At 41.6% G+C, this 22,484-nt stretch overlaps 1 protein-coding gene across 2 annotated transcripts in view; it reads left to right on the top strand.

Annotated features, from left to right (window-relative positions):
• MORC4 (MORC family CW-type zinc finger 4) overlaps positions 1 to 13,475 on the top strand; it is a 58,846-nt gene extending 45,371 nt beyond the window's left edge. Inside the window, exons 15-17 of one of the 2 annotated variants that reach the window (XM_058712473.1) lie at positions 10,939 to 11,632; positions 11,929 to 12,174; positions 12,518 to 13,475. In XM_058712473.1, the coding sequence (XP_058568456.1) occupies positions 10,939 to 11,632; positions 11,929 to 12,174; positions 12,518 to 12,598 (1,021 nt within the window). In that variant the 3' untranslated portion in view covers positions 12,599 to 13,475. Of the gene's footprint in view, positions 1 to 10,938; positions 11,633 to 11,928; positions 12,213 to 12,517 lie in introns of both variants that reach the window. The other variant, XM_058712472.1, reaches the window with a different exon arrangement.
• Positions 13,476 to 22,484: the final 9,009 nt, after the last annotated feature.

The raw sequence follows: 22,484 nt of genomic DNA, 5'->3' as shown, positions 1-22,484 counted from the left end.
CCTATCCATTGTTTTCCAACTCCCATTGTATATTGGGAGGGATAGACAGTAAAGTGTTGTGTGTTTTCAAAGCACATTGTTATCTCTCTACTTTGATTTCCTTGAGATGGTCACGCACCCAAATTGCCACTGCCGTATCAATGTTTCATTGCCCTTGCAGGCTATTCTTTCCCTTCTGTGACAACTTTTCCTTTTGCTTCAGTGTTTGTTTTGTTACTCTAGAGTGGTTTCTGGTAATCTGAAGGAGATTGCAAATGCTGATATATATATATATGCGTGTATTTTATGAGTGCAGTATGGCAGTACATCCATTGGGTGGCATACTTCATCATCCTTTAATGGGATTTCCGTATGAGTTGTTTTTGGAGCTGCTGTATCTAGGTTTGGGTTTTGGCTATAGAGGATAGGTAAAGTACTTCAATCATGTGTAATTTTAATTTGACAATAATATTCTTTCAAGGGAAAGAGATACGTGATAATTGATGCTGCTAATGTTATGTTTTATGTAAGCTCGGTAAGATGATTTTGTCATTTTAAGCTACATGTATAAAGGGATTCAGATTGATTGCAAAGAGTCTGCCTTTTTATAGGGAAAAATGAAGGTACACAAGAGTTTAGTAAAATTTACAGGGTTTTCTTGGTAAAACAGTGTTTGAAATAATAGGTTTATTCAGGAGTTACAAAGGTCCCTGTTATTATCAAAACCTAAAGCTAATAAGGCTCCTTGGGTCATGCAGTACAGCTCTCCAACTCTAGATAAAATAAAGCCCACAGTATCCTACAGAGTTTTTTAAAGTTCTAGTGGAGTACAGGGCTCCAAAGGTGTCATTGGAAATAACTTTGTGAGTTTTCACAAACCAGCAAGGGGATGGGAGGACTTGCAGTAAAGAATGGGTTCAGCCACTGGGGCGCCTGGGTGGCGCAGTCGGTTAAGCGTCCAACTTCAGCCAGGTCACGATCTCGCGGTCTGTGAGTTCGAGCCCCGCGTCAGGCTCTGAGCTGATGGCTCGGAGCCTGGAGCCTGTTTCCGATTCTGTGTCTCCCTCTCTCTCTGCCCCTCCCCCGTTCATGCTCTGTCTCTCTCTGTCCCAAAAATAAATAAAAAACGTTGAAAAAAAAAAATTTTAAAAAAGAATGGGTTCAGCCAGTATGTAAGCAGGCATAATCGTTTAGCATATTTTTGTTAAAGGAAATAGTCCTTTTTTTTTTATTCATTCTGCATATATTTGAGTGCTTGCTGAACGAAGGGTGGTGTTCTTTTTTTGGTTTATTTATTTTTGAGAGAGAAAGAGAGAGGGAGAGGGACAGAGAGAGACAATCCCAAGCAGGTTCCACACTATCAACACAGAGCCCAACGCAGGGCTCAATCTCATGAACTGTGAGACCATGACCTGAGCCAAGATCAAGAGGCAGACACTCAACTGACTGAGCCACCCAGGCGCCCCTGAAAGGCAATGTTCTAAGGCAGTAATGGAATGAAAAATGAAGGAACTTATGGTAAAGTTATATATGTAAGGATCTCCAATATATGCTACTTTTCGTTAGGTGTGATACAAACTTAAAGTATCCATTAGCATATGGACAAAGGAGAAAATTAGCGGCTGTAATTCATTTAGCTATTTAGAGACCCTTTGAATAAACTATGTGTCAAAGGCTAATTATAATTCATGTTTTAAAAGGATAACAAAAAATACCATCCAAATGACACTGCGATAGCTGAAGGAGAGGAAGAAAGACATTCTAATATGTTTAAAGGAATATTTGAAACAACAAATACAGGTAGAACTAGAAGAAGAGTTTTATAAATGAGTAAGGTTGATTCAGCAGCTAGTATTAATATTTTAAAAGATGATCTTTGAGAGCAACTTCCAGACTGGAGAAATGAGGAGTGTGATGGACTCTTTCATGAACAAATAACAATTTAACTGGAAAATATTATTAAACAGCAAAAACAATTATTTGGAGTTCCTAGAAATGGTCCTAGAGGCATACAGAAATATTAAATCAAGAAAATCTATGAAATCTCAGATACAACAGCAACAGTCTTCAACATTTAGCTTGCTCTCACTCACCCCCTTACGAGCTATATTTTATAAAAACTTCTCAGGGAGCTCTAATGCAGGTGGGTATGATCAAGAAGTTCTTTCCCTAGCTCCCAGTCTAGAGCTATGGTTTCACCTGGGAGGAATAGGCTTCTGATATTTCTCATCTCCCCCAGTTCTGTCATGCAGAAGCTCTATTCCAGGCAGACTCAAAAGGAATAGATCTCTCTTCTCCTATGCAGTCCCCACTCAGGGGAAGCACTCATGTAGCATGTAGAGATAGTATGTTGACAATACTGGACTCCTATTGCTCTAGCCCAAGCTTGCTTATAGGGCAGAGGTTCATGCCTGAAGAAGCAAGCCAAAAAACATCACCCAGCACCCATTCATAAAGAAAATTTTCTTTTCTTTATGCTACTTGTGCACAATGGCACTGAGGCTCTGCTTAGGGAGAGGCCTTAAAGATGAATTCCTTAGTTCTGCCCAAAGGAGCTGCCTTTATGTGGAACAGATCATGGAGAATTCCATTCATAAAAGCATTGTCAAAAATAATGGAGGGGCGCCTGGGCGGCTTAGTCAGTTGAGCGTCCAACTCTTGATTTCTGTTCAGGTCATCATCCCAGGGTGGTGGGATTGAGCCGCATGTCAGGCTCCGCCCTAAATGTGGAGCCTGTTTTAAGATTATCTCTCTCCCCTTCTGTCCCCCTCCCCTTCCCTGTCCTACTCATGCTGTCTTTCTTTCTCTAAAATTTAAAAAAAAATGGAAATCTTGGTGAGCATTAATTAAGAGGACACTCATAGCTCCATGATACAAGTTACAACAAGAAAGGTGACTGAACAATCAGAAGTTTGATAACAGAGAAAACCAAGGAAAAAGTCAAGAAGACCTCTTCTGGGATCATAGTCAGCCCTAGGATTAGGAAGGCTGTGTATAAGCATAAGGCTGCATTTACTCTGGAGCAATCAAACTAGGACGTAAGGTGGACTGTAAGCAGCCCTCAAGCCTCACACAGATCAAACAACAAAGGACAGGGCTCTCACTGGCACTAAGGGCTTAAGCACAACCTATAACCACTGACTGAACAGTAAGCTTTTCTGACCCATGGGCAATTCCTAGGAAACCAGGCTTAAAAATAAATCACACTTTTCCTGGTAGACTGGAAGACTGTGTGCATGCTCAAAGTTGTGTCCTCTCAAAGGTGATTAGAAAGGGAAAATCCAAACTGCTACTATCTGGCTGAATGTGGGGTAGAAACAGATTCCTTGAACTGTGATAGCAGCCTCCAAGCCAATGGTACCATACATGAAATATAAAAGCTAAAAATCTAACTGGATAAGAGGGCTTAAGCATAATCTTTGACCAGTAAAGGGGCCTCTGTTGACCCAAGGGTGACTCTTAGGTTGTCAGGTAAAAGGTAAAAACCAAGAAGAAATCTGAACAGGAACATCAGAGGCTGCATACCACAGAGGAAATAGATTTCATGGAGTCAGTTCAGCCAAGTCACTAAATAAACAACCAAGCAAACAACAACAGATCAACTACTCTGGGAGATGGGATCAGTATCTAGAGTTGTTATGCTGTGTTATCTGAAATATCCAATTGTTGGGGTGCCTGCCTGGCTTTGTTGGTGGAGCATGAGACTGTTGACCTCAGGGTTGTAAGTTTGAGCCCCACATTGACTATAGCAATTACTTAAAAATAAGAAACCTTAAAAAAAAAATATATCCAGGTGCCTGGGTGGCTCAGTGGGTTAAGCGTTGGACTCTTGGTTTCGGCTCAAGTCATGATCTTGTGGTTTCATGAGTTCAATTCTGGCATTGGGCTCTGTGTTGGCAGTGTAGAGCCTGCTTGGGATTCTCCCTCTCTCTATCTCTGCCCCTCCCCTGCTCGCGCTGTGTCTGTCTCTCTCAACATAAATAAATTTTAAAAAATATTCAATTGTCAACAAAAATTTATGAGACATGCAAAGAAACAGGAAAGTGTGACCTGTACATAAGAAAAAAAGCAAATAATAGAAACTGCTCTTAAAGAGATCCAGATGTTTGATTTAGCAAAGACTTCAAAGCAGCCATTGTAAATATGTTCAGAGAACTAAAAGGAGAGCATATCTCATCAACTAGAGCATATCAATAAAGGGGAAAGTTATCTATACCTACATCTGTATCTGTTTCTATATCTGTATCTATATCTATATATTTTATATGTAAATACATATATAAAAGAACCAAATGGAAATTCTGGAGGTGAAAAGTATAGTAACTAACATGAAAATTTCACTAAAAAGACTCAAAAGTGCATTAGAGTTGGCACAAGATAATTAGCAGACTTGAAGATATATCAGTTGGCACAAAATAATTAGCAGACTTGAAGATATATCAATTATAGATTATGCCGTCTGAAGAACAAAGAGAAAAAAAGAATGAAGAAAAATGAACAGCACCTCAAAAGAAATGTGGGACACCATTAAGTACACTAACATCTGCAGAGTAGGAAATACAAGAAGAAAAAGGGTAGAAAAAATATTCAAAGAAATAACGGCTGAAAACCATTAATCTACACATCCAAGAAGCTTAGCAAATTCAAAATAGGACAAATGCAAGGAGATTCAGTCAGACATAGCATAGTGAAAATATTGAAAGCCAAGGGCAAAGAGAAAATCTCTAAAGCAGAAAGAGAAAAATACTCATCATGTACAAGAGAATCCCGGTAAGATTAACAGCTGACTTCTCATTAAAACAGTGGAAACTAGAGGGCAGTAGGATCACATATTCAAGGTAGTAAAAGAAGAAAGAGTGTGAGGCCAGAATCTTAAATCCAGGAAAACTATCTTTATAAAATGAAGGTGAAATAGATACATCCTCACATAAACAAAAGCAGATGAAATTTGTTTCTACAAAACTGCCTTTCAAGAAATACTCAAGGGAGTTCTTTAGGCTGAAAGCAAGTGATACCCGATAGTAATTCAAATTCACATGAAAAAATAAAAGAGCACTGGCAGTGGTATCTAATTAATCATAAAAGACAATAGAATAGCATTTTTCCTGTTTCTATCTTTAATTAAAGAATAATTTCACAAAACAATATGTATATATTTGTATATAATTTTATGTACATATATAACCTTATTGTTGGGCTCATCTACAGATGTAAAATGTTTGCCAATAATAGCACAGAGGAGGTGAGTGGGAGCAAAGTGGTATTGGAGTAAGGAAAATAACACCATAGTAAGAAATGAAGAAAATTTTAAATGGAAAAATAAGGTTGATTTAGCAAACTCTATAAACATTATCAATATGCGATTGTTCTGCTTTCTTCTCTCAGCTTCCTCAAAAGACATAACATTACATAAAACAATAATATATTGTTAGATTTGTAAATGTTAAATGAGAAAATATCCACATAACATAAAAAGAGAAACAGTAGAGGAAGAAAGGAACAAAGAATGCATGACACATGTATAAAACAGAAAGCTAAGTAGCAGATGTAAATTCTGTCATTTCAATAATATTAAATATGACAACTTTAAACTATCCAATCAAAAGACAGAAATTATCAGATTAGATTTTTTTAAATATCTAAATATACAGGAGACACACTTTGGATTCGGAAATACAAATAAGTTGAAAATAAAAGGATGGAAACAGATATACCATGCAAACAGCAACCAGAAGAGAGCTTCAGTGGTTATGCTACCATCAGACAAAATAGACCTGACTTTTTAAAAAGTTTTTATTTATTTATTTTGAGAGAGAAAGTGAGAGAGAGGGAGCAAGCACGAGCAGGAGAGGGGCAGAGATAGAGGGAGAGAGAATACCAAGCAGGCTCTGCACTGTCAGCACAGAGCCTGTTGTGGGGCTTGATCTCACAAACCATGAGATTATGACCCGAGCTGAAATCAAGAGTGCAGCACTTAACTGACTTGAGTCACCCAGGCACCCCAGGACAAAATAGACTTTAACCAAAAAAAAAAAATGTTACTAGATATAAAGGGACACTTCATAATGATAAAGTTCATCAAGAAGATGTAATAATTATACCTAAATATGGACCTAACAACAGATCCCCCAAAATACATGAAGGAAAAGCAGACAGGATTGAAGGGAGAAATAAATAACAATAATGGTTGGAGACTTCAATGCTGCACCTTCCATAATGGGTAGAAGATCAACAAGGAAGTAGAGGAGTTGAAGAATGCCATAAACCAACTGGACCTGATGGACACATATAGAACACTTCACCCCCAAAAAAGCATGATGCATATTCTTCTCAAGTGCACATGGAATATTCTCCAGGTCAGACTATGTGTTAGACCATGAAAAAAAAGGCTCAACAAATTGAAAGTATTGATAGCATACAAAGGATGTCCTTCAGTCACTTTGGAATTAAATTAGAAATCAACAACAGAAGGAAATTTGGGAAATTCACAAATATGTGGCTATTAAACAACACTTTAGAATAACAGATGAGTAAAAGGAGAGCTCACAAGGGAAATTAGAAAATATCTTGAGATTAAAATGAAAATAAAGTATATCAAAACTTATGGAATGAAGCTAATGCACTCCAAGAGAAAATTATATTTGTAAATGCTCATTTTAAAATTGAAGGAAGACCTCAAGTCAATAACCTAAACTTCCACTTGAAGAAACTACAAAAACAAGAGCCAGCTAAACTCACATCAAGCAGAAAGAAAGAAATAACACAGATCAGAATGGAAATGAAATAGAGAGTAGAAATACAATACAGAAAAATCAGTGGAAACAGAAGTCAGGTCTTTGAAGAAAAAAAAAAACAAATTAAAACAATTCCTAGAAGAAAGTTTTGACATTGGCCCTAGAAACACTTTTCTCAATATGTCTCATCAGGCAAGGGAAACAAAAGCAAAATTAAACTATTGGGACTACACCAAAATAAAAAGCTTTTGCATAGTGAAGGAAACCATTAACAAAACGCCAAAGCAACCTACTGAATGGGAGAAGGTGTTTGCAAATTATCCTATAAGGGGGCTAATATCCAAAATATGTGAAGAACTTATACAACACCAAAAACACCCACAAATAACTTGATTAAAAAATGGACAAAGGACCTGAATAGACATGTTTCCAAAGAAGACATACAAATGGCCAACAGACACATGATGCTCAACATCACTAATCATCAGGAAAAGGCAAATCAAAACCACAATGAGATACCACCCCACACCTGTCAAAATCAAAAAGAGCAGAAATAATAAGTGTTGGCAAGGATGTGGAGAAAAAGGAACCTTCGTGCACTGTTGGTGAGAATGCAAAAGAAAATAAAAACACTAATTTGAATAAATAATATGCAGCCCTATTATTATTGCAGCATTATTTACAGTAGCTTGCCATGTGCAACACTAGAGGGTATAATGCTAAGTGAAGTAAGTCAAAGAAAGATAAATATCCTATAGTTTCACGCATATGTGGAATTTAAGAAACAAAATAAGCAAACAAAGAAAAAAGAGACAAAAAAAGACAAAGGAAAAAACAGACTCTTAAATATAGAGAATAAACTGGTGGTTGCTAGGGGATGTGTGGTGTGGAATGGATGAGATAGATTAAAGGGATTAAGAGTATGCTTTTCTTGATGAGCACTGAGTAATGTATAGAATTGTTGAATCGTTACATTGTATACCTTAAACTAATATAACACTGTATGTTAATTATACTTAAAATAAATAGCCACCAAAAATTAAGAAAACAGTAAAATGATTCTATTTACAGTAGTCTCAAAAATGAAGTATTTAGGAATAAATTTAACAGAAGTGCAAAAACGACTTGGGAACTGGAAACCATAAAATATTGCTGAATGAGATTAAAGAAGGCCTAAATGAATGGAAAGACATTTCGTGTTTATGGATCGGAAGATGTAATGTTGATAAGATGTCAGTACTCCTCAAATTAAGCTACAGATTCAATGCAATCCCTATCAAAATATCAGCTTTTCTTCTGCAGACAGACCTTTGAGGGATATGACAAAAAGAAGAAAGAAAATGAGAAGAAACTATGCAGTTGGAGAAGAATTCCTGCTATTCAAACCCTATATTAATCTTTACTAAAATGAGTGACTCCAGGTCTAGAATAAGAATCAATCCCTAAAGGGAAGAACCACACCTTAATTTACAGAGCTAGTAAGTACTTATAGAACCAATAAGTAATATCCACCTATTTTTCTCTCATTCACATAATAGTTTCTTTTTGATTTCCTCTTATATGCAAAGTTTTGTTCCTTCATTCCCATCTAGCATAGTTAGTTAAGCTCTCTTCGTTTAAGGAGTTTCTACTTTGGTACTTTAGTAGGGAACTTACAAGAGACACATAGGCACGCTGTAAAAAGTGATATACATTATAATAGAACGCTAAGGTGCTATGGGAATTCAGAAGTAGCATTTGAGCTGGACTCAGATTTGCAGTGTTGGGTAGGAGAAGGGCATTCCAATCAAAAGAAGCAGCATGAGAAATCATGGGACATTTCTTTTGGCTGGTGTTCTTGAAGGGAGGTAATGAGAGAGCAGCTAGGGCCAAATTATGTCCTAGCTCTGTCACTGACTAGCTGCAGTTAGTGCAGTCAGTGCTGTCACTGACTAGAGAAAGTTAACATCTCTAGGTCTGCGCATCCTCTTCAAAAAATGCAGATAATACCAACACCTACTTCAGGGTTATTGGAAAAATTAAATGAGACCATACACATTAAGCACCTGTCACACTGTCTGGCACAGAGTAAGTGCTGAATAATTGTTTCTTATGTTTGGGAGTCCACTCCAAATGGACTAAGCTAAAGCATACCAAGCTAAGGCATTTGAACTTTTCTGTTGTGGGGAGCAGTACATAAAAATTTCAATTAATGGTATAACATAATCAGAGTAACACCTTAGGAAGATTAATTTGGCAGCAGGTAATCTGGAGATGAGAGAAGGGGAGACTGGAGGAAGCCACTGCAGTAGTTCAGGAGAGGTAATGTGAGCTTGAACTTGAGTATTGATAGTAGTAGAACTATATGAAATTACTGAGAGTTTGCTGGTGTCATAACACATATCAGAAACATAGGGGAGGGAACAGGCTTAAAGATGAAAATGGAAAGGCCAGTTGTATACATCGTGAGGTACAAGTGGGACCTCCAGGAAGGAATGAGTGATGGGCAATTAGAAATTCAGTACTAGAAATCAGGGCTGGGGAAATGACTTCAGAGTTACTGACCAGAAGTTATAGCCAAGAGGTTGTATGAAGTTACCAAAGAAAAGAGAGAAGAGAAGCGAATTAAGGACAGAACCCTTAGAGGTGGGAAAACAAAGAGAAGGCAGATCATTTGACTTTCATTGCCTTTCATAAAACTTTGGGTGTTGCTATCCAGTATCCCATAACCTTCCTTCATGAAGACCTCTGAACTGACTGCTTTTTTTTTATTTTAAAAAAAATTTTTTAAGGTTTATTCATTTCTCAGAGATGGAGCATGAGCAGGGGAGGGGCAGAGAGAGAGCGGGAGACACAGAATCTGAAACAGGCTCCAGGCCCTGAGCTGTCTGCACAGAGCCCAATGCAGGGCTCGAACTCTTGGACCATGAGATCATGACCTGAGCCAAAGTAGGACGCTTAGCTGACTGAGCCACCCAGGTGCCCCTGAATTGACTGCTTTACTATCTTCCTCAGTGCTGCAGCTAAATGGGCCGTCTGCAGTGGCCCTTGCGCATGTTATATAGATGGATCCATGTGTTCTCACATTGCCCACAAATACTTTGGCTTTCCCCCAAAGGTTGACACAGCAAGATCTATTAAGATGCAGACCAGTTTTCTTGCTGAGTGAATGCTAGTTTTGAAGAACATTCATGGTGCTATAAGAAGCTAATGTTTGAGATGTCTTACGGATGTTGCCAAAAATTGCAGAGAAAACCTAGTGGCCTCAAAATACTGTGAGGTGGCCCATAATGTGCCTGACTCTTTCTCACTGAAAATTCAAAAGTTGATTTTTTTACCTTGAAACTTCTTTGGTTTTCTGCAGGGAACACAGAACAGTGATATGGGTAAAATTTGGGGGAGGGTCCCCATCCTACTGCATGATTTTAAATTGCCTACAGATTTCATGGTGCAAGTTTGTTTTGTTAATTCCTTCAACAGTCAGTGCACATAGCAGCCAGAAATGGAAGGTGACTCAAGATTACTGTCCTGCACTTTCCTGAAGAAATGAGGGAGTGCCTGTTTGCCGTGACAGAGGGGAGTTCTTTTGCCCTAAGAGGGAAATGACTTGAATTGGCCGATTCAATTTGTTTGTTCCTGACTAGCACCCTGTGTTTTAATTAACTTTTACAAGTGAATGATGGGCAATAACCACAATCCAGTTGGCTGGCAAAGGAACTGTATGGTGTTCTCTTGCAATATAAAAAAAAATATGTCTAAGTCTTTGATACTGGAAGGTTTTTGTGACACTTTAAAATTAACGAGCTGGCTTGGTTTTCCTCCACATACTCTGTGGGGCTTTTTATGACCTTTTTTCCATTCTTGTGTTAAGGGATTTTGCATGTGTATTTTTTGTTTGTTTTTTTCTGCCTTTCCTTGCATTTTGGGACCTCCTAAGTCAGTCTGGTTTCAATCCTATTTTCAGAATTCTTACCAAAGTCAATCTGGTCTTGTTATATCCAGATGCTCACTCTCCTACCTTTTGATTTCAGCTGTCCCTTCAGACCGATTGCTATCTCAGCAAGTCACATGAGTTGAAGGGTTTGGAGTTTGGGGGTTGAGTTATATTCCTAACTTGAAATGCTCTGTGGATAAAAGCTCAAGTCAGTTTTAATGTGGGAAATTTGGAGAGAGGCTCCACAGGATTAAGAATATATTTAGCTTGTATTGTGACAGCTTAAAATTTAATTTCCTCTTCTTCTTGCAGTAAGTACAAATGGATCCTGGGAGAGGAGCCGGCAGAGAAACGAAGAAGGCTCCATAGTGAGAGGACAACACCTCCTCTAGATTATTCCATGCCTGGCCCTTACAGGAGGGTTGAGGCAGCTGTCACATACCCAGATGGGGAGAACAGCCATGATAAATCCAGTTCTGAGAGAAGCACACCACCGTACCTTTCCCCAGAATACCCAGAAGCAGGCAAGAGTACCAATCAGAGTAGGGAGGTCTCTGTTCTGTATTCAGGGGCCCAAGACCAACACCAGGGGTCCCTGCTCCCTGAAGAATTAGAAGATCAGATGCCAAGATTGATAGCAGAAGAGTCTAACAGAGGCAGCACAAACATAAACAAGGAGGAAGTGAACAAGGGACCTTTTGTAGCTGTCGTGGGTGTCGCAAAAGGTGTTAGAGATTCAGGAGCTCCCATTCAGCTGATCCCTTTTAACAGAGAGGAGCTTGCCGAGAGAAGAAAAGTGGTTGAATCCTGGAGCCCAGTGCCTTACTCCTCTGTGGCCTCTGTCAACACCCCTGCCACAGCCACTGGGGAGAAGGGACGAGGTTATGAGGAGAGTGGAGGGCACAGTACGCCAAAGACGAAGAACCAAAGAGAGCTGGAAGAACTGAAAAGAACCACAGAAAAACTGGAACGTGTTTTGGCCGAAAGGAATTTGTTCCAGCAAAAGGTTAGGGCACCCCCTTACCACTAGGATATAAGACCTCATTTTAACCAAGGGACCAGACAGTTGGAGCTCTGATGGTTTCGTGTCCTGAGGCCTTTAGACACAAGAAGCCATTGAGTCATTCTGTGCTAGGTCTCAGATTGAATGGGCCCAAATGGGCTTCCCTCCCGTATTTGGGGATTGAGAAGGCCCATAAGTAGAATATGGATAGAGAAATCACAGAGTGAAATTATCAGGGGCAATCCAGGGCACTCTCATAGCATGTGGGGGTCATTGAATTTCTGTTTCTTGGACTGCAGGTGGAGGAGCTGGAACAGGAGAGAAATCACTGGCATTCTGAATTCAAGAAAGTCCAAAATGAATTGGTGACCTATACTACCCAGGAGACAGAAGGCTTGTACTGGAGCAAGAAACACATGGGCTATCGCCAAGCCGAATTCCAGATTCTGAAGGCTGAGCTGGAGAGAACCAAGGAGGAAAAGCAGGAGCTCGAAGAGAAACTGAAGGAGACAGAGACACACCTAGAAGTGCTGCAGAAGGCTCAGGTCTCCTACCGGACCCCAGAGGGAGATGACCTAGAAAGGTTAATTACTAGGGTTTAGTTATCAGCTTGTGAGTGCTAATGGGAAGCATCCCTGAGGAACCCCAGTCACTGTCCATAGATAAGGGCGGAAGCCTTAATTAATGCATAGGCCACCAAGGATCAAGGAATTACTTAGAGAACTGCAGTCAGTCTCCCCGTGCTTGGTGGCACTGTGCTTTCTTCTTTCTGTCTGGCTAATGAAAACCTAATTGTTGAGAAATGTAGGCCCGTTTGTAAGGAGCTTCATTTTGTTGTTGGCTAATGACTTCATGTCATCTCTTCTGCCCCCTCACTCCATCATACAGGGCTTTGGCAAAGCTTACGCGGCTGCGTATCCACGTCAGCTATCTCCTTACTTCTGTCCTCCCTCACTTGGAGCTTCGTGAGATCGGGTTTGACTCAGAACAAGTGGATGGGATCCTGTATACGGTGCTGGAGGCAAATCACATACTGGATTGAGCACCAGACTTACTACTTTATACACCCTCCTTTACCCTACTCTACTTTATTCTCCTCTCTTTTCTCTTGTCTTCTCTCCTCTCTATCCCTCCTCTCTCTCTCTCTATTCCTCCTCCCTCTCTCTCTGTCTCTGTCTCTGTCTCTCTCTCTCTCTGTCTCTCTCTCTCTCTCTCTGTCACCTTTATGCCTTATGTAGAGTATCTTTGAGTAAATCCTGGCTCTTACTCAGTCTGCTTCTTACTCAGTTTTGGTGTGGAGAAAGAGGCTAGTTGATGGGCTTTCAGGACTTCCAGGAACAGAAAAGCAATAGTCACCAAGCCAGATGACCTGAAAGCTGTAATTTTCATGATGTAGATACTTGGCCTGTTTTATATCCTTTCCTAAATGGTTTGTATTCATTTAGGTGAAATCAGCCAGCAAATACTGGGTCCAACGCAGTAGGTGTTTGGGGATAAATTAAGAAATACAACTCATGGTTTCACCCTTCAAGGATCTAACAACCTAGTTGGAAGCACAGGACACACACCAGGTCAACTAACTTGTACAAGGGAGTGGTACAAACATGACAGAAGCATTCTGGGGGTGAGGGGAGGAAGTTGAAGGAAGGCATCACATCAGATATGGGACCTAAACTAAGATTTGTTTAAAGCACTAGCATGATCACATTGTTAACAGTGGTCATTCTTTAGGTGGTAGGACCATAGTTGGTATTTTTTCTTCCCGCTATCTTCCTGCCTTTTTCACATTTTCTATAATAAACCTGTTACTCTTATATTGGAAAAAATAAATTGTTTTAAAAAAGAATGAGTAGGTTTGGATTTAGATATCAGATGACAGACTGTTTAACATATAAGGTAATTTTATATTTATAATTTATGTTATATTTAGCATTACCTCTGGAAAATAACATGAACAAAAGCATGGAAGATGCTAGAATGTGAAAAATGTGGTTTTTTTGGCAGAAGTGATGGGCTCATGTAAAGGAAACTAAGGTCAAATCGTGACCATCTACCCATCTTCACGTGGTATTTGCATTTTGATAAAGAGTTCTTGAAAAAAATCTTCAGGGCACAAATTTTAAAATATATATATACCACCAAACTGTGAGATTTCAGGTAGTGGGGGTAGTTATTTTAGAGCAGGGAGATCTATTTGCTGTCCCTCAGAATACACCATCTACCTACTCCTGGTCTAGTGCTGAGTAAGGGGTTGATCTCATACTATCAAGAATAGTAAAACCTATACTCTTGTAAAAGTAGACATTTTGTTTATTCATTATTTTATTGTATTTATATAGCATGTACGCTCCAAAGAGCTCAAGGTACTCTTCACAAAACGTTGAAGAATGGACACATAAAAATATGCCAGCCGTGAAAAAGAAAAAGTAAAGGAGAAATTTTAAAAGAAGGCGGTGGGACAGGTGGGCTCAAGCAATTGCAATAGGATTAGTCTGTGCAGAGAAACGTTTTGGATATTTGTTCTGTTTTCCTCTGCAGGGTTACTTTGGAAGACTCTCCCATGCTTATTTTATCTCCTTGGAGAGGAAGCCCATCATAGTTACTCTAGTGAAACCGTCAGGAGTGGGGGGAGGCCAGAGCCAGGCTTCACCATGAGAATGAGAACTGAAAGATACTCCTGGTCCCCTTGCGCTCCCCTCACCGCAGCTGTGGACTGCCGTGTGGTTAATCTCTGTGTCAGATAGATGGACTGTGATATTGAAGGCCCCGTTGTCTAAATGTAAATATTGCTGAGAAAGGGGGAATGTATTCAGCTATCCTGTCAGTGATACTGGTTCTTCAGACGGGAGCTGTGAAAAGGTGGGACTTTGCACAGATACGGACAATATGGTTGGAAGGTGGTGTGGGAAAAAATTCAGAGCATTGAAGTTTCAGCCTGTAGGAGAGTGAATGCATGCGTGCATGCATGTGTGTGTGTTGGGTGAGTGGGGGGCAAAGTAGGAAAGAGTACAGGCAATTGGGCTTTAAAACAAAAAAGTTGGAAAGCTTCTAACTCCTCTACTGGTGCTTACTCTCAGCCCATTTCCTGGTCTCAACCCCATACTGCTTCTTCCGGTGACAGTTACCTGTGTGAGTCCATTTACTGCCATGCCAGAACTACCTCTTTGTTACCTATTTACAGTGAGACTGGGCCAGCACGAGGACCCTTTAACCAATGTTCAATGCCACTGTGGAGAGATTAAAAAGTGTCACACAGCTTCACCAGAGCTTATATAGTGTGGAGGCAAAAGACATCTGGAAGAAAAAAGTTGGTGCCTCCTCCTGGCTGTCCTGTTAGGTTAACATAATCATAATTGCCCTTTCAAATATCTTTCGTAATTTGCCTTTTAGCTTTTCGTTTCCCCAATCAACACTTAAGTCCTTATTATTTCGTGCCTTAAAAGGTGGAATAGGTTCTTAACTGGCCCCACTTTCCTCCTGTTCTCACTCCTTCCGTCCACTCTATTCACGATCACTAAATTCCTTTTAATGACCTCATCAGGTTATGCCTCTGCTCAAAGACTTGCTAGTGTTCCCCGTTGCCAACCAAGTTGTAATACAAATTCCTCTCCGCTGTCACTGTGAGCTCTAGAGTCCTTTTTTAACATTCCAAACACAACCCTCATTCCATCCAAGCTGAATTAGTTTTTCAGTGTCTGAACCTGCCTTGAGAATTTCTCCTCCACCTTTGCTCTTCCATTCCCTTGGCCTGGAATGTTCTCCCTCATCATCTTTCCTTTGGCTCAAATGTCAACTCCCTGCCCCCCCAAATTCCTCTGATTAACCCAGCCAGGCATAACATTTTCTTTGAACATGTAGGCTTTGGGTCGTTTTTAAGGCCCTTACCACAAACTTCCTTGTCCTGTCTTGCTTTTAGAAAGCTCTAGATTCAAATATATAGCTACCTACTTGACACTTACATTTACATGTCTCGCAAGCATTTCAAATAAAATGTGTTAAAAATAAACAGTGACACACCCTGGGACCATTCCCTCCCCGTTTTCCTTGTTTTAGAAGATGGCACCTCCACCAACCCAGTCACATAAGGTAGAAACCTGGAAGTCATCCTTAATTGTCCTCTTTTGTAGTCCCCTACATTCAGTCTGTCAGAAAGTCTGTCCTTTCTATCGCCAAAGTATTTTGACTTGACTTTTTACCACAGCTACATTAGTCCAAACAACCATCATCTCCCACAGATCATTGCAACTCATAACTGATGTCCTTGCTTCCACTCTTGTTCCCACGATTGTCTTATTACAACAGCCAGATTAAAAAAAAATACAAATCAGATTATATATCTCCCTGCTTAAAGCCCTTCTATGACTTCCCATTACACTTAGAATAAAACCCATACCCCCTACTTCATCTGCTTTGTCTCCTGCTATTTTTCATCAGATCTCACTTTTGGTCTTCCCACTGAAAAATGTCAGGCTCTTACTTCCCTCCAAGCCTTTCCCCATACTGTTCCCTCTTCTAGAATGCTCTCATCTCCAGTTTGGGCATGGCTGCCCATTTCTCATCCTTCAGGTCTCTGTGTAAGTGTCCACTTTCTCAGGCCTTCTGTGCAGCCTCTTTTCCCCTGTCTACTCTATCATTATTTCCTGTTTTAATTCCTGGCACTTCTCACAATGTGCCGTTACATATTTGGCTGTTGACTTTCACCCATTCAACAAATACTCACTGGCTACCTACTATGTGCCGTGTGATACACAGTGGTAAACACAACACACATGATGTCTGTCTGCCTCTTTCCCTAATGAGTTCTGTGAGGGGAAGGGCCTTGCACATTTTTGCCTATCACTTTATCCCAGAGCTGATTATAGTACCTGGTATATAGTAGGTAATCAGTAAATAATTCATCCTTAATGAATGAGTTAATCATGGGAACTTGATATTTCCATCTACCTCAAGAGCCTGTAACAGTGCCTCATTTGTAGAAGAAGGGGTTGGCTAAATTGGTATGAACAAGGTAGGTCACAGCCCTGAACCTTAAAATCTGCAGACGCAAAACAAATGGTAAGTGCAACAGGTTGCAGGGGTCAGTCGGTGTGAGCCAGAGCAGACTGTTTTCTCTTTGGTTGAGTTTTCATTTGGATAATTGAAAGGGCTACAAAGGAGAAAGGGAATACCGGTGTTCTTTCCCACAGACTCTGAATGTTATTGAAAGGAAGCTCCCTAGCATGCAATTTTAAAATATGGAGGATTACGGAATACAATCAGGAGAAGTCTATAGAGACCAGATCTTGGGAGTAAGAAAACATTTCTGTTCCCTTTTTCCAAGAGCACCAATAGCTTCTTTCAAGAGAAGAAAGAGGAGCTATCCTTAAAGGTCAGACAGAGCAAGCCTCAACGAAATAAGTTCCTGGCCCATGTTAGGAAGTCAGTACATGCTTGTTGGATGAACAAATGGGCACCTAGCAGGGGACCAAGTCAGAGATTTTGCAGAAAGATATGCTTGTCCATGTCCAGTGATTGCAAATAATCTGGGGCAATCATTTTGAAGCAGAGGCTCAGTTCCCAAAGGCAATCCCCAGATAGAACATGTTTCAGAGTTCTGTACTATGAGTCAAAAGCTCTTTCTGGGGGATGAGGGGCAGGGGAGCACCTGGGTGGATGAGTCGGTTAAGCATCTGGCTCTTGATTTCAGCTCAGGTCATGATCCCAGGGTCGTGGAATCAAGCCCCGCTCAAGCTCTACACAGCATAGAGCTTAAGATTCTCTCTCCTCTCTCTCTGCTCTGTCTCTAAACTTAAAAAAATAAAATAAAACCTCTGTCTGTAGTACTGTGTTAGGAGTGAAGCATGAGGGTATGTTCAGGAAACCTAGGGGTGAGCTCAGGCTAAGTCAAGTGTAATTTCCCCAAAAGAATAACTTGGTCTTGATGACATGGACATCCCTAACTTAGGACTTCTCTTAGAAAATTCAGAGAACATACTTTCTGAATCCAAAGTCAGGGCACATGGTTGGATAATAAACTAGATAGTTTGAGAGAACTAACTTAGTCTTGGGTGTATGAAAGCTTTAGTCATTGAGACATACATAGCATTCATTTTTCTCATGTAAAGTAGCATCTGCAGAAGAAATGTGTTTTGTTACTTGCCTCCATCCCCAAGTCCAAAGTTTTGATGTGAATCCTCGGAAACCCCCAACCCACTTGTAGATAAGAATAGTTCAAATGTTTTGCGTGCCTTCGGCATGCCAAACACATTTCATACATCTGACCATTGAGTCCTCAGGGGCAGGTAAGATGACTTTAGGCAGAGGCTCTGGCAGATGTCGCCAAAAGACCTGATATTCCAGAAGGCTATGGAAACCTGTAAAGATTGGAAAGGCAGAGGTGTGGAGTTTTCCAGGTTGTAGGGAAGAGTATAAGTGAAGTCACAAGACTAGGTAGGGGGAAGAAGTGTGAATAAAGCAACACCCGAGTGGGTTTGAGAAATATTGAATTATTTAACTTGGAGCCTAAGGAACAGAATGCATCCAGGGCTTGGGAGTACCAGCAAGGAGGGGGGGGGGCTGCTATGCTAAATCTGCTTAAGAATGGAGTCTTTGTAGGCTATGAATTGGGGAAAGTGGTTGTTGTACCTCCCCAGTTGTCCCAGAGTTGGGGACATTAAGTTTGTAGTTCCCTTGGACTAAGATTTTCTCTAGGAGTAGAACCTGATTGGTCATGCTTCTGCTTGACCTCAGATTTTCACAGATCTGGATGAAGGTCTAAGAGCCATCACCACTCCTTTCTTCTCCAACTTCTCAAGTCTGCTTTTCCTCTGGCCTCTGTTAATGGAATCTGTTGAGTAGAAGTCTATTCAAGGTCTTCAAGGTGTTCAGACTTTTGGAGAATATCGAGAAATTTTGACCTGGGAAAGTATATCCTTTACAGATGTCAACTGTTCCTGCTCCCCAAAGACACACATTTTGGTGTGACTTTGACACTACCCTTTGGGTCACCGATATGCTTAGAATACAGTTAATTACTTGCTGAGGACCTACTATATATTATACTGTGACCATAGTAAGAGGCAGGTACCATTTCCATTTTACATATGAAGAAACTAACATGTAAAGTATTGGAAGAGTCTCTCCCAAGGCCACACAGCTAGACCATGCAGTGGCCAAACCAAACCCAGGTTTGTCTGACTCCAAAGCCCAGGCTCTTTTCCCACTACACCATACTTTGGGTCTTGAAAACAACTAATCTCATCTTCTTCCTTCTGATAAGAAAATACTAAAGCTAGCCCACACTACTAGGAATTTCCAAGGAAGAAAGTTCCACAATCCCACACAATATTTAACTGCCCTCATGATCAGGAAATCGTTCACTTATGTAACGAATATCCCTCCAAACAATGTGGAAATTCATTTCCTCTTGACTGGGTTTTTCACTCAGGGCTGTCACTTGGCAGCTTTCCTGATATCAAAACAGCCATCAAGATCGTATTCTTACACTCCAGGAGGTCTTGGACTTGTTGGCCTCTGCCTGTGAGTGTTCTCACTGGCTCCTCTGCACCCCACCCCCACCCCAGACAGTGCTGAGGTGGACAAGTTTCTTGGGGAGTGAGAAAGTGACACTTGAGAACATACTGGTTTATTATTACATACAGAGAAGTAAAATTAACCACACGAGGTACCTCTGGAATTGTCAAGAAAAAGATGGCACCTCATCTTGTCTGCCTTTTCTTGATTTCTACTCTGTCTCCATTGGAGGCCATTGAGTCACTGAGTTGAAGAGTGCGTGTGTTCCTCAGAGAAGTCCCCTGCTCCCTCAAGTTCCATTTTTTTAAACCCATTGGACTCATCTTATTCTGCCTCTTTTTAAAAGAGTGCTAAACTGAGAAACTAGTGCAAATACTGACGTCAAGGGCTAATCTAGAACTGGGCTTCTCTTCCTAGAAAAACAGATGTGCTTTTTCATCAAGGCACTCAGTGCCTTTAAAATTTTTTTCAATATTTGTTCTTGAGAGAGAGAGCGAGCAAGCAAGCATGAGCGGTGGAGAGGCAGAGAGAGAGAGGGAGACACAGAATCCGAAGCAGGCACCAGGCTCTGAGCTGTCAGCACAGAGCTGGGCGCGGGGCTCAAACCCACAAACTGTGAGATCATGACCTGAGCCAAAGTTGGACGCTTAACCGACTAAGCCACCCAGGTGCCCCTACACTCAGTGCCTTTAAATCAAGGGAGCAGATAGCCTTTGTGGGGGAATGCCGATCCACCTCATTGCGTCCCGTTGGGTAAAATCCCCGAAATAAGTGCAAATGAAGAGGCTGCTTGTAATTTTGGTGTGACTGGCCTTTCTCCCAAACAACCAGCATAGAACTTTGTCAAATGTCACAGACTGCCAAAAGTGGTGTTGGAGAAAAGAAGCCACCACTGAACCCTGGGTTGCCTGCCACACTGCTTATACTCATTTGGCATCTTATTTTGCATCACATTATACATGTCTCTTTGCAAGCAGGTGTGTTCTCTCTGTGTTATCTCCACGAGGTCATGTTTGCAAAAAGAAAGTTCTTCAGAGCCCTCCTAAGGAAGTGACTTGTGAAGTGGCAAGGGCACCATTCTGGAGCAATGGGACCTGAGGGATGACGGGAAACAGAACCTGATAATCTCCCCATGTAGAGTGAATTCCTGCTCTGTTAAGACCTGAGACAACTGCCACCTGGCTCATGCAGAAATGAGGCCCAGAGCAGGGACCTGTAGGCAAGAGTTAACTGGGAATTCCTGAGCAGCAATTCTCAGGAAAGTGGTAGCTTGTGTGAGGCAGAGGGGGTGGTCAGATTACAGCTTCTGTATTGCTGTGCCCAATAACAACCTGTTAATATTTTATCAGTGATCACATCGCAGCATGGAGGAGCCACCACTTAGGGCAAGAGTGAGAGATAACCCGCTGGACTTCCTGTTTGAGGTTTTCTCTCCCGTTGAGATAACAGAATTTCACATCAAAGCTAGGAGCCGCTTGCTTGGGCAGGGAGACCAAGCTGGGCAAAGGCCAGGCTTCAGGAGGGGCACATGCATTTCCTAGCCTGGGGCCTCTATGTCCCAGAGTGGGCAGCTACAGGCACAAAAAAATCTGTCCATGGGCCTGGGGCTGAGTGGGAGGGAACAGTTGGCCCTTCAAGGCCTCATTTGCCTTCCTTTAGCGCTGTGCCCCTCTCCCTCCTTTCTCCCCTCTCCTACATCCTTCCACGTCTGTGTGTGTTTCTCCACGTCTGTGTGTGTTTCTCCTCTGGTCCAGAGACAAAAGGCCTCAGGACACTGCCTCTGCTGCCTCTACCAATTTCCAGCTACCTGCCAGAGGAAAGGAGTTGAGAGCGAAGATGCTGAGCCCCAGGGTCACTCTTTCCATTGTAGCCGCCTAGGAGCCCTGCAAGGCAAACTCAGAGGGGTTCTGGGTTAGCTGCACAGTATAACCCTGTTTCCTCATTAGCATTACTGTTCACCCTTTTTCTCTATTTCCCATGGTCCTTCAGCCACAGGAAGCAGTTTCTTTTGGTCATCATTCCCCCGAAAGCTCAAGCGGTGCCAGACCCCCCACTTCATATGGATTGGGATTTGAGGGGACTTACAAACCTTTCTAAACTAGCCCCTGACACCTCTATCTTATGGCACTTTTCCCTCACCTCTCACAGGACAGACTGTATCATGCCTTGACCACACTTAAGTGTGCATGTCTTTTTTTTTTTAAACACTATTTTTTTTTCATTTTTTTAAGTTTATTTTTGAGAAAGAGAGAGAGAGAAAGAGAGAGAACACCGTCAGAGCAGAGCCCGATGCAGGACTCGAACTCCTGAACTGTGAGATCGTGACCTGAGCCGAAGCCAAGAATCAGATGCTTAACCGACTGAGCCACGCAGTCGCCCCAGGTGTGCATGTCTTATCTCCGCTAGATCATCTGTCAACTCCTGCAAGGCACAGACTTTACCTTGTTCACCCTTGTTGCACTCAAAGACCTCAGCACATTGACACAGATTAAGAGTGCAGGTGGTATGGGCAGGCTGGCTGGCTAGAGAGCTGGTTGAATGGATGTTTGACGGGCTGGAGGAAGGTCTCTCAGAAAGTTGGAACTTGCTTTTCCCCCCCAAGAAGCCTGTTTCAGCCTCCCCCTCCTCCATTAATGATCCCATAGCAGTAGGTCACTAGGGCCCCAAGGGGGAGAAAACATGAGTCACACTATTATCAGAGGAATGAGGGAGGGCAGAAACATCTCTCCTTGTGCAAGGGTCAGAGCCATCAGTTTGGGGCATAAACACAATGGCCTTCCCTATCCCCTCAGTTGTGGCTAATCTAAATTACTTTATGATGGAAGGCAATGGGGTGAGCTGAAAGCCGTTCAACTTGGACTCAGACACAGGAAGATTTCCAGGAAACTATTTAGAGCAAGGATTTTCTTGTTCAACCAGCCAAAGGGAACAGTTGCTCTTTATCGGGTTGGCCCTGGTTTTTCTAGTTGAGGATGAAATGCTAACTTCCTCCGTAGAATCTTCCCTAGTGAAAAGGAAGGAGGATGTCCCAGGACAGCCTCATCCTAAGATGAAGGGAAGCTCTGTGCCCTGTTTCCCTCGAAGGTCCTTATATCCCAGCATCAGACAGGGATAGGATGGCTGCAGGAATCTGAAGAGCAAAAGGCACTCTTAAGCCTTCCAAGACAGAATCCCAGACCCATGTTGCTGTGGGAAGAATTTCCAAGCTTATAGTCAGACTCTGACACTCGGTGACTTTAGAGAATTTACTCACCTCTCTGGGCCTCCATTTTGTCTCCTGTAAAAGACCTGCTTTGTTCCGGGTATTCGGAGAATGCAATGATGTGGATCTGAAAGTGCTTTG

This window comes from Neofelis nebulosa, chromosome X (assembly GCF_028018385.1).
Source record: "Neofelis nebulosa isolate mNeoNeb1 chromosome X, mNeoNeb1.pri, whole genome shotgun sequence".
NCBI classification, from domain to species: Eukaryota; Metazoa; Chordata; class Mammalia; order Carnivora; family Felidae; genus Neofelis; species Neofelis nebulosa.
Note: the sequence above shows the minus strand (reverse complement) of the source record. Positions and strands in the feature narration are given on the sequence as shown.